This window comes from Artibeus jamaicensis, unplaced genomic scaffold (genome assembly GCF_021234435.1).
Source record: "Artibeus jamaicensis isolate MK-2021 breed Jamaican fruit bat unplaced genomic scaffold, CSHL_Jam_final contig_3230, whole genome shotgun sequence".
Taxonomy (NCBI): domain Eukaryota; kingdom Metazoa; phylum Chordata; class Mammalia; order Chiroptera; family Phyllostomidae; genus Artibeus; species Artibeus jamaicensis.
Window position 1 is genome coordinate 4,818,194 of NW_026521764.1, and position 16,637 is coordinate 4,834,830.

General features: G+C 47.9%; 2 protein-coding genes across 4 annotated transcripts in view; both read right to left on the reverse strand.

Annotated features, from left to right (window-relative positions):
- Nucleotides 1-16,637, reverse strand: part of HOXA3 (homeobox A3) — a 45,191-nt gene that overhangs the window by 17,028 nt on the left and 11,526 nt on the right. Inside the window, exons 2-3 of one of the 3 annotated variants that reach the window (XM_037126589.2) lie at nt 15,791-15,894; nt 2,680-2,859 (exon numbers count right to left, since the gene is read on the reverse strand). The gene's annotated coding sequence lies outside the window, so the exon portion shown is untranslated. Of the gene's footprint in view, nt 1-2,679; nt 2,860-5,932; nt 5,975-15,790; nt 15,895-16,637 lie in introns of those variants that run through there. The other 2 variants (XM_037126590.2, XM_037126591.2) reach the window with 2 other exon arrangements.
- HOXA4 (homeobox A4) lies at nt 4,330-6,595 on the reverse strand. Its single transcript, XM_037126598.2, has 2 exons — nt 5,933-6,595; nt 4,330-5,380 (listed from the first exon to the last, which is right to left on the reverse strand). The coding sequence occupies exons 1-2, from the start codon at nt 6,549-6,551 to the stop codon at nt 5,028-5,030; spliced, it is 972 nt and encodes a 323-aa protein (XP_036982493.2). The 5' UTR covers nt 6,552-6,595; the 3' UTR covers nt 4,330-5,027.

Sequence of the window (16,637 nt, forward strand, 5' to 3'; positions counted from 1 at the left end):
TTTGGCGCTCCCTTGCTCCCTCGCTCGCCCAGCCCGGGTGATTTATGAACACCGGGAAAATTGAACAAAGCCGCGCGCCTGTTCTGTGGTATCTCTGCAACGTTCCCCCGGTGTGAATCAGAACATTACCAACTATCTGCGCATCCGTCCCACTTCATCACCAAAGCCAGAATATGACCGCAGAAAACCCAAGCTCCAACTCACATTTCCCCCGGACACAGCGCGCTCCCCAGACTCGGACTCGCAGAAATCCTACAAAAAAAAAGTCCCGGACCCAGCGTGGGCCCACCAGCTCAGGTCCTTCCTGCTAAAGGGCTCTCTCCTGCCTTCCTGAAGAAGTAAAAAGCCTTTGGAAATAAATCTGAGGGAGTGTGTTTTAAAAAATCAAATAGTAAGTTGGGGGTCTCACTTCTGAGAGATTCATTCCTAGTGAGGCCCTGCCGACTTGGAACCATTCTTGATGATCGGCATTAATTATTTAATGAATCACGTGACCTCAGAGCACAATTTCAATATCTCCATCGAACAGGCACTACACCTTTAGCTGCTGCAACCAGGGCCCTCGGTTGGCTTTTTTAGTTGCTGGGCCTCCAGAACACAGATGCCCTTGCCCAGCTCTGGGGCAAAGAATGCCATGGAAATACCAGGGCGAGCACAGCAGAATTGGTCATTCTGGGACTATGAGAATTGTGGACAGTCGGGTGTCCACTGCTCTCTCAGGCACCCTGCTGTCTGTTCCCTCCTGAGCCCAGAGGTTATCCCACCTATCTCAGCACCCTGGCTGAGGAGATTTGGTTACCTAACCTCCCCAGGACCTTTGATGGCTCATCAGGCAAGAACCCACCTTTCTACCCTGGCAAAGCACACCTCTGGCCCTCCGCATTATGTGTGAACCCAGACTCATCGGTCCATTCCAGACAGAATAACCTTCTGCCAAAGAAACATGCTAGTACACTTATCCCTATTCAAGGTGAGACCAAATCTGCAACTCATGAACATAAAGAACAGGGTGGGGGAGCATTCAGCTGTTTCCTCACCAGGTAAACTGAGTTGGAACCACAGTGACCTCCAGATCTCTTTTACCTGGGATATATTTTTTCAATCAGGGATCTCTTTTAGCTTCAGGAATCAATTCCAGAGAGACTTGGGTCTGGCCTGAAAGGGGGCAGGGATTATTCCATGATTTGGGAGCCTTGTGAATGACAGGGTTCCAAGACAGATATTTCAGATGACAATATTTCACAACAGCCCAAGTAGCTTCCAGAAGCTATCAAAGAGTTAGAGTACAGGTGTCTTCCTCCTCCTATTTTCCCCAGCCCATATGCTTTGAGAGAAGAAGCAGTTAGTCTTGAATCAGTATGTAATATAGAGAAGGGCAACTGCTGGAGGAACAGCTGTTGGGAAGGGCGAGCCTGTGTTCTTCAACATAGGACCTCGGCTAGGGCTGCGGATACCAAGAGGGTGTAAAGAACAGCCTATTATTGCCTGCACAGAATGCATTCATACAGATGGGAAGCCCGGGTTTGCGTCTCTGGATTTTTTTTCTTTCTTTACATTCTAAACAGTGGCTGACCTGTTTCAATGTGAAACGGTTGGAGGGAAGGCAGTAGTGGGTGAGAAACTAAACTTCCAAACTGTGCCAGTCTGTGCCAGTTTGGAAGCTTAGAGGAGCAGGGGAGCAAAGGAGAAAAGGTGATGCCCACCCCATGCGGAGAGATGGGGGGAGGAGGTGGGCACCCAGGGACAGCGGAGTGGAAAGTCAGTGACTCTGTACAGAGTGACTGTACACTCGACTCTGACCCCACACATCTAGGTGATCTCCCCAGGAGCTCCATCCTGGGTATTAAGTGCTCTACTGTGCCTGTCACAGTTGAATTCCTCCTGCAATAAAACACCGGGTATATCGTAGATTTCAGCAAAACTAGGAAAGAGAGCCTGCAAAGTGCCATTTTTCTTCAGGGGGGAGACTGTTAAGTACTTAATTCAAACTGGGACCATTAAAGTGTCTCCTATCCGATTTGGGTTGATTTCAGATGTTGACGAAACTTTTATCTCCCGAGTCACCGCACAGCCCAGCTCTGTGAGGAAAGAGGATGAGTGTGTGTTACAGGAAAGGAGATGGAAAGAAAAAAGAAGAGAGCGTGTGTAAGGGCCATCTTGGTAAAAGAATTATAGAGCTTACACAAAATACTGTCTTTAAGGTCAAGGGTTTGAGGAGCCAGTAGGGTTTTCTTTAAAAAAAAAAAAACAATTAATGAGATAGAAAATTTGTCCTCTGGGTGAACTCTATGGTTGCCCTAGCAAAGGGGAGACAATGCAGGATTTTGAAGTACAAAGTGGGATTTTTCTAAGCTGTTATAACAAGCTCCTTTAAAAGGCCAAATCTGAAACAGACGAGAACACCGAAGAAAGTACACAATCATCTGGATCATTTTGGACAATTTTGACTTGGTAAAACTTACCAATATCTTAATACTCAAGGCAGTTTGGGTAAAAATGCCATTTTGCCCTGGAATATTGGAGGGGGGGAATCTCCATCCTCTCTCTCTTCCTTTCGTGGATGGTCTATAAGACTCCATGAAAGAACATTACTCCTTTTAGCCCCATACAGCCTCCAGAATGCGGCTAATTAATGCCCCCACCCCTCCTTCACTACAGAGGAGAAATATAAGAATTTACCTTAAATGATGACACTCTGCCATGTGAAGTTTTGCAGCTCGACACTCAGTTTCCACCAAGAGCCTAGGCATTTTTTGAGCAGACAGCCAAGATGCTGCGTCTTTGCCCGAGACCACATTATTTGCAAGAAGATCCCTTGCTTCGCCACAGACTTTTCCCAGAGAATGCCTTTCAGAATTGCTGTTGAATTACAAAGAAGTATTTATTGTATGAGGTGATTAATGATTCCTGGGAAAATTGCTATTTTCAGTGTGATCTAATTTTGTTTTACAAATGCGTGTAGCAGAGGAAGGGTTAATAAGTTTCCGCAGCAGTTGCAGCGATTCCAGAAATCCCTGGCACTCCTTGACACCTTATAAAATGCATTTTATGCCAGGTTTGGCCCGACCTGGGAAGAAGGGCACTTGCTTGCCCCTGAGTTTTCTTGGGGAGAGGTGGAGGCCACTCCGAGGCTAGCATCCATCACTTCCCTCTCAGAGCTGGTTTGTACATAGGTAGACAGCTGCTTGCCTTTGCCTGTACCACATACAGAAAGAAGGAAGGACTAGCAGCACTGACCACTGACCACTGGCTAAGGGTTCACCACTGATGAAAAAAATGTGTTTAAACTCCTGTTATTGCAGAGGTAGGTGAGCGCCCCCTCCCATGTCTGCGAAAATTACTACATGAATTAAAAATTGCCTTCATTCAAGGCCAAGTGACAATTCTAATATTCTGGGGCTAGTGTGTGTTGGGGTTTTTTGTACATTGTCCCTTCAGTGACCACCAAGTCTAAATTCTCTTGACTGATTTGCAGATCAGTAAACAAATACTAGGGATATGGACATTGAGAAGCAGATTTTATTTCACCCTTTTGAATTTAGATCTCTAGGTTTGGCAGAAAAATCTGGGAGCATTTGAGGAAAGTGACCCTAGTTCAGAGTTTGGCTTTCTGCCAATTCTGAATACTCCCAGGTCTTCCTTGCTTGGGGAACACTTTGGGGTGTCATTACACTTTTTCTTTCCTTGGAAGAAACTTTGGAGGGTGTACTGAGGAAATTCAGTTTATTATGAAAGCTCTTTTTACAAAAAGAAAGAAAGAAAGATGCAAACAAATAAAAATTCCTAAGCTATAGTTAGTGAGCAGAAACTTAAAAAGAGGGAAGGAACAAAGGCAATCTCAACCCTTTGCACGAACTATTTTTTATCTCCAGGGAAACAGGCAGATTAAGTGTGAAGGTGCAATAAATACCAAAGGGACTACATCTTTCCAAGTGTGTTCAGAGTTCAGCGAGTGGAGCAGCTGCAGGAACTCCTGGGCCCGCAGCACTGCCCGGTTTCACCTTTCATTGCAGGGAAGGACACGTCTCTATGTTTCTACGGCTTACGGAGACTTGAAGCCTGGCAGCCTGGCCAAGTTTGGGGAGAAGAGGAGCCCTCTCAGAGCTCAAGAGGCTTCATGCTCTTTGGAACTTTTCCCACAGTGGGTCAAACTTGACAAGAGTTCAGCTCAAGTTGAACACACTCACACGAATTATACGAGCAGTCAGAATCCAAGTGAACACAACTCAAGCCATCTACAAGAGTCTCACATGCAAGGCCAAACATCTCAATCCAGAGCACTTTTTTTCAAATTAAAAATAGGAAGGACACAGATGTGTTTTAGAGCTTTAATGTTTTTCTTAAACAGTGTTTAATCTTAGCACATGGCTTTCTATGTAGCCACACCACAATTTGTACAGTTGCACATGGGTCTAAATGCACTCCCCTTCCCCCAGGACTGGGCCTCGGGAATAAGACAGCAATATCTCTACAATGATATTTTAAATAAATGCAAAGAAGGGAAACTATGTGTCACATCTACCATTGAGGACTATATATTTTGAGAATTAAATAATCTTGTGAGGTCCACAATGTCTACTCATTCCATTCAAGACAAGCTTGTATGAGCTGCCTTAATGAGACAGGGGAGGTAAGGAAGGTGGGAAAGGGTCTGTTTTCTTCTGCTTGAACAATATACACATCCATGTCCCCAGTCAGCATGGGCTGCCCAGCGGGCCTTCAGCCACCTCTAAAGTATCTGATGCCAAGTGGTCCTTCTGAGGTACCCAAACCTGGCAGCCTTCTTCAGGCCAGCAGGTTGTTCCACCAGCCAGCATCCTGGCCACTGTCCTCTCTTGGGTGGCAACCAGCACACACTCTTACCAGGATAATGTAGTCTTCTTTTTTAAAAAAATTATACTTTTCATCAAACTGGGTTTTGTTTTGGCGTCTGTTATGGTCCAGACAGGGAGAGGTGGATGGGGGAAGGGGCAGAGGAGAGGAGAAGAGCAGGTGAGGGGAAGAAACTGGTCTAGATCTCTGGAATATTATATGGAGGAGGGAACGGGCGTGGAGGTGCCCGGATGGGGATGCGGGTGCGGATGCGGGTGCGGGCTCTGAGTTTGTGCTTTTCCTGGCGGGCCTGCTGAGGCCGAGGCCGAGTTGGAGGATCGCATCTTAGTGTTGGGCAGTTTGTGATCTTTCTTCCACTTCATCCTCCGGTTCTGAAACCAGATCTTGACCTGACGCTCAGACAAGCAGAGCGTGTGGGCGATCTCGATGCGGCGGCGCCGGGTCAGGTAGCGGTTAAAGTGGAATTCCTTCTCCAGCTCCAAGACCTGCTGCCGGGTATAGGCGGTTCGAGAGCGCTTGGGCTCCCCTCCGCTATAACTGGGGTTGACTGAAAGCCCATAACCCCAAGGAGAAAGCCAAAGAGGAGGGAGTGAAAAGAGAGGGAAAGGAGGAGGAGAGATAAGGTGGGGTGGGGAAGAGCAATTGGACATCATCATTATATAATAACCTGACACCAAGTTCACGCAAGACACATAAAACGGCAAAGAAAATGTTTCACAGGCTATTGACAACGGGAAACACCCGAGAGCCATAAAGAATGGTTCTGGGCCTTGGGGCTGAAGAAAAGCTTCAAAGACACATGGCCTGAAGCCTCTGCCAGGGCAATTAAATTTATGGGGGCTATAATTACTGCCCTAACAGTTTGGCGTCTCGTAAATCTCCCGATAAAGGGACCCCGGGTACAAAAGGATTCTCACATTGGGATCAGGCGGCTGGCTGGCGCACATACACCCACATCCCACTGTCGCCCGGGCCAGATGGGGGCTCCCCTCCCGAGGTCCTCTTCCCCTTGTCCTCTCCTCCTGACCCCCGCTCAGACCCTCAGACCCCGGCCGGGCCCCAGCCCACCCTCCCACGCCTCCCCAGCGGCGCCACGTACCGGCGCTGACGTGGATCTTCTTCATCCAGGGGTACACCACCGGCTCCTTGCCCTTCAGGCCCGGCGGGCCCCTGTCGGCCAGAAGCAGCGGGCACGGGGGGGCGCTGCCCCCTGTCGGGACGCCCGAGGTGGCAGGAGCCGCCTCGCAGCGCCGCGGGGGCGCCGGGGGCGCCGCGGGATGCTGCGGGGGAGGTGGCGGCGGGGGCTGCCGCCCGGGCGGCAGGACGTGGCTCGCGTGCAGGCCGTGCGCGGGACCCTTGGCGTGCGCTGGGGGCTGCTCGGGCTGCGGTGGCCGCCCGGGGCTGGCGCCGCCGCGGTAGCCATAAGGGTAGGCGGTGTCGTGCGCAGGGTAGAGCGGGGCCGCGGGGTAGGAGGGCTCGCGGGCGGCCCGTGGCGCGTAGTAGGAGGCGGGGGGCTCGCGGCTGCCGCCCGCGTGGGGGAGCTGGGGCTGCTGCGGCGGCAGGTGCTGGGCCGCGGGCGCTGGGGGATGCTGGTAGCTGGAGCCCCCGCCCGGGCCGCCGTCTCCGCCGCCCGGGCCGCTGTGCTGCGCGTACTCCTCGAAGGGAGGGAACTTGGGCTCGATGTAGTTGGAGTTTATCAAAAACGAGCTCATGGTCATTAATTTGTGAAGTGCAAAAATACTAATTTTTCTCGCGTTGTCGTTTTTCTGGGCTCGCCGAGGCCCCTCCCCCTCCTGCCTCTCGCCCCATCCCCCCGTTTCGTCCGCTCCCTTCCCCTCCCCCGCTGTCAAGCGCCCACCCCTCCCCCTCCCGCCGCCGCCAATGCCACCAAAGTTCGCGCCGCTCCTCCCCCGCCCGCGCCAGCGCTCTGCCCACCCCGCACCCGCACGTGACCCGCCCCCGCCAATGAGTGCGCCGCGCGCGCGGACCCGGATCAGGAAGCGCGCGGGAGGTGATGGATGCTGCTGTCGGGTCCCGGCCGGAGGGAGGGAGTTGGCGCTTTGGTCCCCCAACCCCCCAACTTTGAGTCCCGCTGGGAATTCGGGACCCTCCAGGCTTCAGGTCGTCTAGGACGGCCATGCCGTGCCCTGTGCGTGCCCTGCCCCTGGCCTGGGCCTCAGGGCAGCGGGGCACCGCGGCCCAGCGTTGACCTCGGGCCCAGCCTAGCCTGGACTGGCGTCCTCTGGTGTTCGAGGCCGCCCGGGGCAGGGAATGAGGTTGGGCCAGAGGAAGTATCATCGCTTCCATCCTGGCCCCGGAATAAAGCGAAGGAGACGAACAGACCCATTTTCTCACCAGCTGATCCCCTTCCCCACCTCGTGCCCGCCGCGTCCGCACTGAGTCCCGGCTTTGGGAAGCCGGGAGCCGCGGAGGGTGGGTGGGTGAGCGAGCAGCCGAGAGAAATCAGCCTGCAAATGTCAAGCTAGGCCATTCCGGTATAACCGGACAGGCACTTTTCGTTTCTTCTTTCTTTTAGAGGCAGAATCTGGCTTTGCTGCCTAAGAAAAAATCAGAACCTTCTAATAGCATCTCATTTGATGGAGGTGTTGATGTAAGAGTTAAATACGCTCGCATTTACTAGGTGCGATTGTGACCGAGAAGGTGGTACTAGGGTAGGGGAAAGGACAGCAGCGACGCCTCCACAGAATAAAGCTTTGAAACCAACAACTGCCTATTTCAGAACAATTCCCAAACAAAAACAAGCTGCGGATAGAATAGGCTTTGTGCCCAGTCTGATCGCCGATGGGTCCTTTCTCGCTAAGAATTTTATGTCCTGTCTTTTGGATGCTGCTTTCTCAGACTGCATCTGAGGGTAAAGTTCTATTTATAGACTGTCTGTAATTTCTGAATTGCCTAAAATTGGCATATTAACGATAATAGTGGCTCTGGAAAGGGGAGAGAGGACTATTGCCTGCCATTTGGTAATTGAAATTTGATGGGTAAACTAATTACACCATTATTAACAAATAAATTACTTATTAATTCCACCCAGTGTTGATCTTTGAAGTAAATACTGATGCTTTACTTGTGTTGTGTACTTTCCCTTTACTTTTCCGAGTAACAGACCCACCTAGATCCTCTACCTTTCAACCTAGATTAAAGCAGTACAAGCTAGAATCGTCACCATTCTAAAAATACTTTCATGTTGGCATGCAGACCAAGGATTTTTCAGCCGGTGCACCTTACTGGATTTTTCAAAGAGCAGTATAAACAGTCTTCTCACAACTGAATCTGGAAGGCAGACAAGGAAAGTTATAGCCTAAGCCTGGAGACACTTCAAAAAGAATGTCAATTCTATCTTCATTTATATCAGTTACTCATATGAGTTACTAAATGCTGGAATATCCATTTGATGGATAGTCATTTAATGCTAAGCCACATAAAGCCTATTATATGGGACTAATCTTTAAACTAATTTACAAAAAGAGGTTTTAAAAAGGGATCATGTTAGCTTTTTAACTGGAATCAGCCTGAAGTGGTACGAAGAGGTTTTCCACATTGGCTGTGTCTGTGAAGAGTGCTGTCCATCCAGGTGGTGCACCCTGAATATATGGGGTTTTTTTCTTTAATGAAATCTGAGCCACGGAGAGAAATCAACGCTGAGTGTAATCTTTCCGCATGCTCCCTAGATTCAGGGCAAAACCTAACCTGTAATACAGCCTAAAGCAATACCTTTCTACAGTAAGGAAAAATAATATATACTGAATCTATGTAATCTGAATTATACAAATAATGTAATTTACAAAACCAGGCTCTCTGAGCTTCAGGGGGATAAAAAAATGACAAGGAAATTTTGCCATCATCCTCATGTCATCAACTCTGAGCAGTAGGGTCTTAGCCACATTTGTTTAATATTAGTTACAGACATTAACACAAAATTCATGTTGTTTAGCTCAGAACCTTCTCCTGGGTTTCTACTTTAAAGCATTAACAAGGCATGGACACTGTTTTGTATATGGTTAGTTTAAACGAGTTAACTTCGCCTGGGTTTCATGTGGTTCTGTTACTTTAGGAAGATGGGCTTACACAGAATCCCCCAGGGCCTGTAACTTGTCTTTGTGGTTCGTATCATAAACACAAACGGAGCCAGGACCACCAAGTGTTATCTTACACACCGACATTTTGACATTTTACTGCAAGATTTATGGCTGTAATAAACAATCTCAGTACCTTTTCTGGTCCTTCCACAATCTCTCTGTGCAAGCCACAGCATCATTCCAATGAATCCAATGATCTTTTGAAAAACATTTTAAAAGCTCTCGCCTTTACGCAAAATCCAAAACACCAAAGTAAAGCCAGAAAGAAGGTAACTCAATTAATAAATAAACTGAAGTTTACCAACAGCATCTCACCGGGGAAGAAGATGGGATGATCTCAAAAGGAGCAGAGAGGGAGCATGCTAATCTTCGCACACCAACTGGCCCCAGTCCCAAGCAGGGTGAAAGCGTTACCCTTTTCTTGGGAAACTGGTAAGCACATTTGCTCATTTCCACATGCAGGGATAACATATATTCCCAACAAAAGCTTTCTTAAGATCCCATGAAGTGAAATAACTTTTCATCATGTCTTCGAATCCCAGAGGGATAAGGAGAGTGAAGGGAGTCTAAGGGAGAAGGGAGGGCAAGAGGAAGGCAGTATTTGCAGCCTAGTTTGAATCTGATTTGAATCATTTTGAATATATTTGGAATAGCCTTCCCTCTTGAATGCAACCCTGTCCCAAGTTTCAAAGTGACCGAACAGTGACACCGTGTGCATTTTGTTTCTTATTAATCTTACACATTGACAGTCTTTGTTAAGTCACAAGGCGCGCCCTTCACCAGCCGACATTTTCATATTTGTTAGACGCGCTGACCTGAAGTTCACCTCGGCCTTGGACTTTGCGCTTCTAAAAGGTCTACACAGTGTCTTTTAGAGAGCAGGGTCTTTGCCCAGGTCACTCCTTCTCAGGGAAAACCAAGGGTGGGGGGAGCAAAGGAAATGTAAACGTTATGGAATGTATTGACTGTATTTGTCCTTTGTTCTACTGACTGCTCTCTATCTGAAGCACATCTCTGTAGCGCACACGGGAATGGCTGAATTTCTGAATGCCTGGGGGTGGCATTTGAGAGCTTTCCCCCACCTACACTAGGCAGATGATTTTAAAGAAGCAATACTTTATCAGCTATTTGACCAATTAATTGTTTGGGGGTAATTTCCTTGCAGTCATTAAAGTAATGAGCACAACCCAGGCATAAAAATTGAAATTTATACTCGGATTATGTATGAATTTACACCAGCATTGTGCAAAAGGCCTAAAAAGTCACAATTTTCCAAATAAAAAAGTAAGCACTCTAAAAGCAATAACTTCTGCAGGTACCTTTTTCTTTTACTTTAAAAGCTAGCTAAGAGGTGTCTGTGATTATTGAAGCTGACTTTTTTTAAGGCGTGGAACATTTTTAACCAATAGTACAGTAACAAGTTTTTTTCAGACAGACACATAATTGTCTTGGTGAGTAATAGCAGGGGTTTCAGTTTTCTTCATTTTACTAGCCCAGATGTGGTGAAGTGTTCATTGCTATAACAGCAATCTCCACAGTTGTTCCCTTTCTTGTTTTCATCTGGCACACCCCCATTTGGCTTCAAGCTCTTGGCCAGAGTGAAAACTTTACACATTGAACAGTGGCAGCCATCTGATTGCTTCCACGAAGGCAGTGTTTGGGAAATATTTACCACTGAACGTACCTAACACCAGCAAACCGCATCAGCTGTATTGGGGGGGATCTTAAACAGCCCTGCTAGAGTTTACATTCTGAGTAGTTGAATTGGCTTATCTTCTCTATAGTTCAAAAGAAAAACCTAGAAAAAAATTTTTCGCCTTTCCTCTTCACCTCCCTACAATGATCATTTAAAGATCGATACATGGAAAAGGAAAATAGGCCCCCCAGAAAATAGATGCTAATGGCACCAACACTTACAGCTAATATAAGTGCATAAAAAATAAACTATTGTTTGGCTCTCCAGTTGCAACTCACATGCGGCTCGGTTCCAGTTGCCTTCCTTAACATACTGTTCCCTCTCTTTTCCACTCTCCCACCCTTCCTCCTCAGCTTGCTTCCCCTCTCCTTAGCTTTTATGCCAAATGTATTTTTAAAGAGTATTTTCTGGAGAATAGAAGTTGCTCTGGCATTTGTGGATTCCACCTTCCTGCTCAAATGTCATATTCTTTACAGTTTAGCCATTCACTTACAGATTGTAGTATTTCTCAGTGTAGAGTGAACAATAAATGTAATGAAAATTTCCCAACAACAGGGACAATCTCATGATACCAATGAGCATCTTCTCCCTGGTGGAGGGGTAGAGGAATCCTGTCTCTTTTGGGATGATTTCCATTTCCTTCCGCCCCTTCCCAGCTGTAAGAACGCTTTGCATTTAGTGGATGACAATTTCAGAAAAAGCGTTCTGTGTTTGAAAATTGCAAAGAATACATTTTGCAAGAAGTGCCTTTGTTTGCCCGTGTTCTCACACACGTTAGGGATCATTATGGGTACTAAGGGGGGGGGAAGGCAAATCAAAGTCACTGTTTTCAAAATAAGGAAGTTCCCTGCCTTTCAAGGTACAACGGAGCACTGCAAACTTGCCAAGTCATTTCTTAAATGCCCACTGATGAGCTTGGAGCATTTTGAATTTTGTCCCCATCCATAGCCTCCCGGTTCTCCAAGTAAGGTGTTGGTGTTTCAGTAATCTAAGCCTATTTACCTGCTGCTATTCCCTCAGAATGGGAGCAATAATTCAAGATGAAATACAGCGTGTATTACTCTTGAAAAGAGGAATTTTCTATCCTTTTCTCCGTAATTGAGGTCATTCAACCACTAGGGTTCACCTGGAGTCCATACCGTGATACACGCGTCACTCCAAGCCGTTTTATCTTTTGTGCTGATAGTCAAGATCGCAGCTCTAACATTCACGTCCAGCTCCGTCTGGGCAGATGACTAAGAGTGCTGCACAACGTAAACTTTTGACCCTCAACTTTTTGACCTGCAGTTGCAACGCGCACGAACCACAAAGATATACAAAGCTGTGCCTTTTCTTTCAGGGAGAAGACCCCCGCCCCAGGGTCTCAGGGAAGCCCTGTTTCTGCCTTTTAGAAGAAGAGGGTGTACTGGGTATTTTTGTGTGTTTGTGACTTTATTTTCCATCAAATCTGCCTCTTAATCCTTGGTTGTCAGCACTTAAAATAGGAATGAGATTATTTTTGAAATCACTCATCTTTACATTTACAAGGAAAATTGGGAGTAGGGGTGGAGGAACCTCACAAAGAGCAAAAGAAAAAAGATGGGGAGAGCAGGTAATGGAAGTTGGAGACTTTTTCTTCTTTATTTAAAAATAAAGACGCAGCCCTAATTGTTGGGTGAGCTGGCCCAGGCAGGCGAGTTGACTGTGAACTTGTACTAAAGCGTGCTCTGCTGGCGATTCCTAGGGTGTGCAGATTTATCTTCTCTGCATTTACTTAACCCGGCAGTGAACTGCGCGGGCGTCATTTGTTAGGTGATGACAGACTTCACCTCTAGCAAGGGCTGCTTCACAAAATCGCAATAATTACCCAATAACCTTCATAACAAATATTATTATTGAAAAGACTGCTTTGTGAGGAGGGGATGTGGTGCAAGAAGGAAGCTTTCTTTGTGAAAAACACCACACAAAATAAACCTAGGCTGATCTTCCAGTTCCGGGGCTTTGAATGGCTAGGACTGAGGTGCCCCACTCCTATGAGGGCTGAAGCCTAGGTTGACCCCCTTAGCCCTGTCTGGAAGCCCCATTTACAGTTTTATCATTGACTGGAAAAAATTTTTCTGCCCTAGAAGCCAAAGGGATGGAGGCACACTGTTCTGAACTCTCCATGATGGGCGCACCTCTGACAGACCCCAAGCTAAGTAGGGTAGAGAGAGGCTTCGAAAGGCATCTTTTAGGCTCAAAGGACTGTTTTCCTCTTTAATAGCCCATCTTTCAGGATGCAATTTGCTCTCCCCTCACTAATGGTTTGGATATAATACTCTTCACATCTCAACACAGGAACATGACTCCGTTTCTGGTAGAAAATTCTGTCTTGCTCTCCCAGAGCTGCCAATAATGAAGCAGAGGAAAGAGCAGAAGAAAAGGAATCTTGGCATAATGTTGTGAAATTAGACCATGGAAGCCCTAACCAACCCCTAAGTGAGTGTGACCAGAGCTTCCTATTATATTTATAGTTCAGGAAATATTGTCTCTCCGGCTTGTAGAAACAAACGGGGCCCTGCACATTTTGGACACCTCCTTCTACAAGAACCATAGACAGACACTTCTGCCACCGGCTGAGGCTGGATATCTTCCTGAAGCCCTCAGTGAAAGGGATTTTCTTTTTAAGTAAGTTTCTCTGCAGCAACAACCTAAAAGAATGCACGAGAAGAAATACCTTATCCACAAAATGAGCAGAAAACCAGCCATCCTCTTCACTATGCCTATGAAACTAGGAAGAAATTTTAAAATTCCTCCAGGAATGCTCACAGAGGTCTGACTGTGCATGTGAGTTGGCCTTCTCCTTACACTCTCAAGTTTTATGGAGACTACAACTAATAGAAATAAGCAAGCTGATCATATTTATAGCCTCTAATTCTTTTAAACCATGGGAAAGTTCCTCTATATTGTGGGATGCTGAACATGGGGCCAACAGCCTTTCTGCCCATCTCCACACCCAGGCTGGGATGTGGCCACAGAGGTGACAGTGGCCGCTTCCGCCAGGCAAAGTTACTCAAGTGAATCTGCCAGCAGCTCTGTCACTCTTTTTTTCTGCTACTAATTTTAGTCACCAAGAAGTTACTCAAGCAAGATCACCCAATGAGCCACTGCAATAAAATCTTCACCCGGGATTTTCCAATAGAGAACCCCAAACTCGGTGCAGCAAAACAAAGACTCCACAATTCCTACACTTAAAATAATAGAAGAGAACCCAAAGAGAGTTTCTATTTTGGTTTCCGCCCAGAGGCAGGAACCTTTTCCTGAGTGCCGAAATAGCAATGCTCACTTTAACAGGTCACAAAAAATGACTTCGGGGATTTGCCTTGCCACTCACGATTCAGGAGGAGTGGGAATTGTAGGAGGGTTTCAACTTTTTTAGAAAACTTCCCAGGTTTTGCTTGTTGGACCTCTGACTTTGGGGACATCTGTTGGACTGATGTTGAGTGTGAGTGGCCTCTGGACAATAAAGTATGTTGAAATTCCAAGTCTCTCATTTAAAAATTTTCACTGTAAGCACTTAGCATTTATCTTTACCAATTAGCACTTGCAGAACACTACCCAGTTCCTAAGGAGAAAGGCATTTGGAAACAGAAGATCCCATTTTCTGGTTTGTTTGCTTCATTTCTAAGTTGGAGAGTTTGGGTTAGTTCCTCAGACCGGATGGGGGAAATCCGCTAGGTCCCCTGTGGGTACACACCCAGAGAAACACCCCAGGACAGGCCACAGGGTCCCCAAACACCACTTTGCCATCCAAGATTGGGGGGGTCGGGCCAGAGGGGGTGGCTGAGGCCAAGCTGGAATTGTACCCAGGAAAATTTTGTTTTACCTCGCTTCACCCGTTGGTGCAATATCGAGGACTGTTTTGGAAATCATAGATTATGTAAATTTCCTGGGATCTAACAGAAGGAGCAGCTAACAAAAGAAAGGCGGAAATCTCCTACTGACAAACGACCAATTCCTTCCCTCAACTGCCCTTTATGACGTGTCAGGGAAAACAGCCTAATGGCCCTGGGGACTTTCAAGTTGGGCATTGAAGACACCTCGATTTCCCCCCAAACTTTAGGGCACAGTTCGGAGGAATTCCTCCTGCATGTTGAAGGGGAGTTAATTTCTCTAATCTTTAGTGTTATCTTGGGGGACGCCTAAGTTGCCTTTTGAGGGTCCTGTGCATAGATGTTCTAATTCCACAAAAGAGGAGAGGAGAAGGAAAGAAGAGAGTGAGAAGAAAGGCAAGGCGGAAGAAAAGAAAGCGCTTTAACTCCTTTCATTTAGCCTGGGGATTCAAAGACTAAAGTTAAATCCGGCCATAAAGTTTATTGCTTCAGACTCACAGGCGGGTGAGAACAGTCCCACCGAACTAAAAAGAACGGGCAGGCCAGCAAGGTTCAGGGCCTGGTCCCGGGCGCAGGGGAGGGGGTGGGCAGCCCTCCCCACAGGTGGGGTTCCCGCGGTTCCCGGGGTCTTGGGCTCGGCCTGGCAACCCAGGGGCCCAGCCTGGAGGTGCGGCCCGCGCCTCGCCGACCTCTGCCACCCTCCGGCTCTCACGAGCCAGCCTGAAACCCGGCCCCGAAGGCAGCCGCCTCAATTCAGGGCTGCCAAATGACCCAGGCCTGCGAAGACATATTGCCTCAGCCCCACAAGGAATCCCGCCAGAGTCCGCCTTGGCCCAGCCCGGGCCTTTCTTTCGCACTCCCCAGCTCGGCGCGGCCCTCCGAGCCCGCAGCCCGCGCCCCACTGTCTCCCAGCCCCCACCCCGGGGCTCCGAGACCCCCGAAGAGCCGAGACCCGCCAGTCCGGAATGGGGGGCAGCCCTGCCAAGTCGCCGCACACAGGCCCATTCGCACACAAAAATCATCTTTTTTGCACGCCGGCGAAAGCAGCGGAAGTCATTAACATCCGCGGTGGTGCAGCAATTAAAGTTGGGCCTGGGGACGCGGCGCGGCCACAGGCGCTGTTCACCGTGGGGACTCCGCAGAGCAGGCTCCTGGCGCTGCTCAGGGGGCAGGGGGACAGTTTGCGCTCCCCTTCTGAATTTAGAGGCAACTTCCGAGTTACTGAACCAGATAGAGAAAGGGAGAGAGAAAGACCCAGGAAGAAAGTTTTTAGAGGACAAATAAACTCGAAAGCGCTCAGGAGGCCAGCTTACCTTAACGCGGAGGGAGCCATTTTTCAGAGAGTTTTGAGAACTTGTGGTTTGGACACTTCTGGACCTAAAATTGACAATTTGAATGACCAAGCAGCACACGTAGCCTGCAAAAGAGTCAAATGGAGTCCAGCGTCAGTGAGATTATATGTTATGTGGTATATAATGTTGGATGTCAACTCCCCAAAACCATAAAACTTACTTTAATGGCCCCACGTGACGTTTTATAGCCAGTGAGCCGATCTGTCTGTGCTATGGATGATTTTACGATCTAATTCATAGACAAAACCCTATTCATTTGGCACCCAAATGTCATATAGCCGGAACTGGGGCTTATAAAGTTTACTGTTTTATAACTTTTAAAAGGAAAGACGGCATCAGTGTAAGCAGTCGGTAAATGTGCAAATCTCTAGTTGCGCTTTAGCTGCTCTGAGGAGTTTCTCAATCCAGCTAGGATGGGGTAAGTACCTTCCATTTGTAGCACATTAATTGTAGCCAAAGAAGCCAACTGGGTTCAGGGTGAGGACTGGGAAGGGGTGCCTGGGTGGGTCAGGGGGCAGAGGGTTTGGGGGCCACAACTTGGCATAGCAGCCTCTCCAAGTGGAAGCCCAGGATGGCCTTAGGAAGCAGGCAGCATCTGTGTGGGCCTGTGGGCCACCAACAAAGCCCTGGGCTTTTCTTCCCTTCTCTCTCTTCCTCTCTCTCTCTCTCTTTTTTTTACCCAGCAAGTTAAACTTGGTTTCTTCAGAGATGGGCAGGTTGGACTTAAGCTTTGGAAGCATCTACAGCTTTTCCACCTTCTGCCCTGAACTCTCTGGAAGGTCAGCGTCAGGGAGGCTGTGGGTCTGAG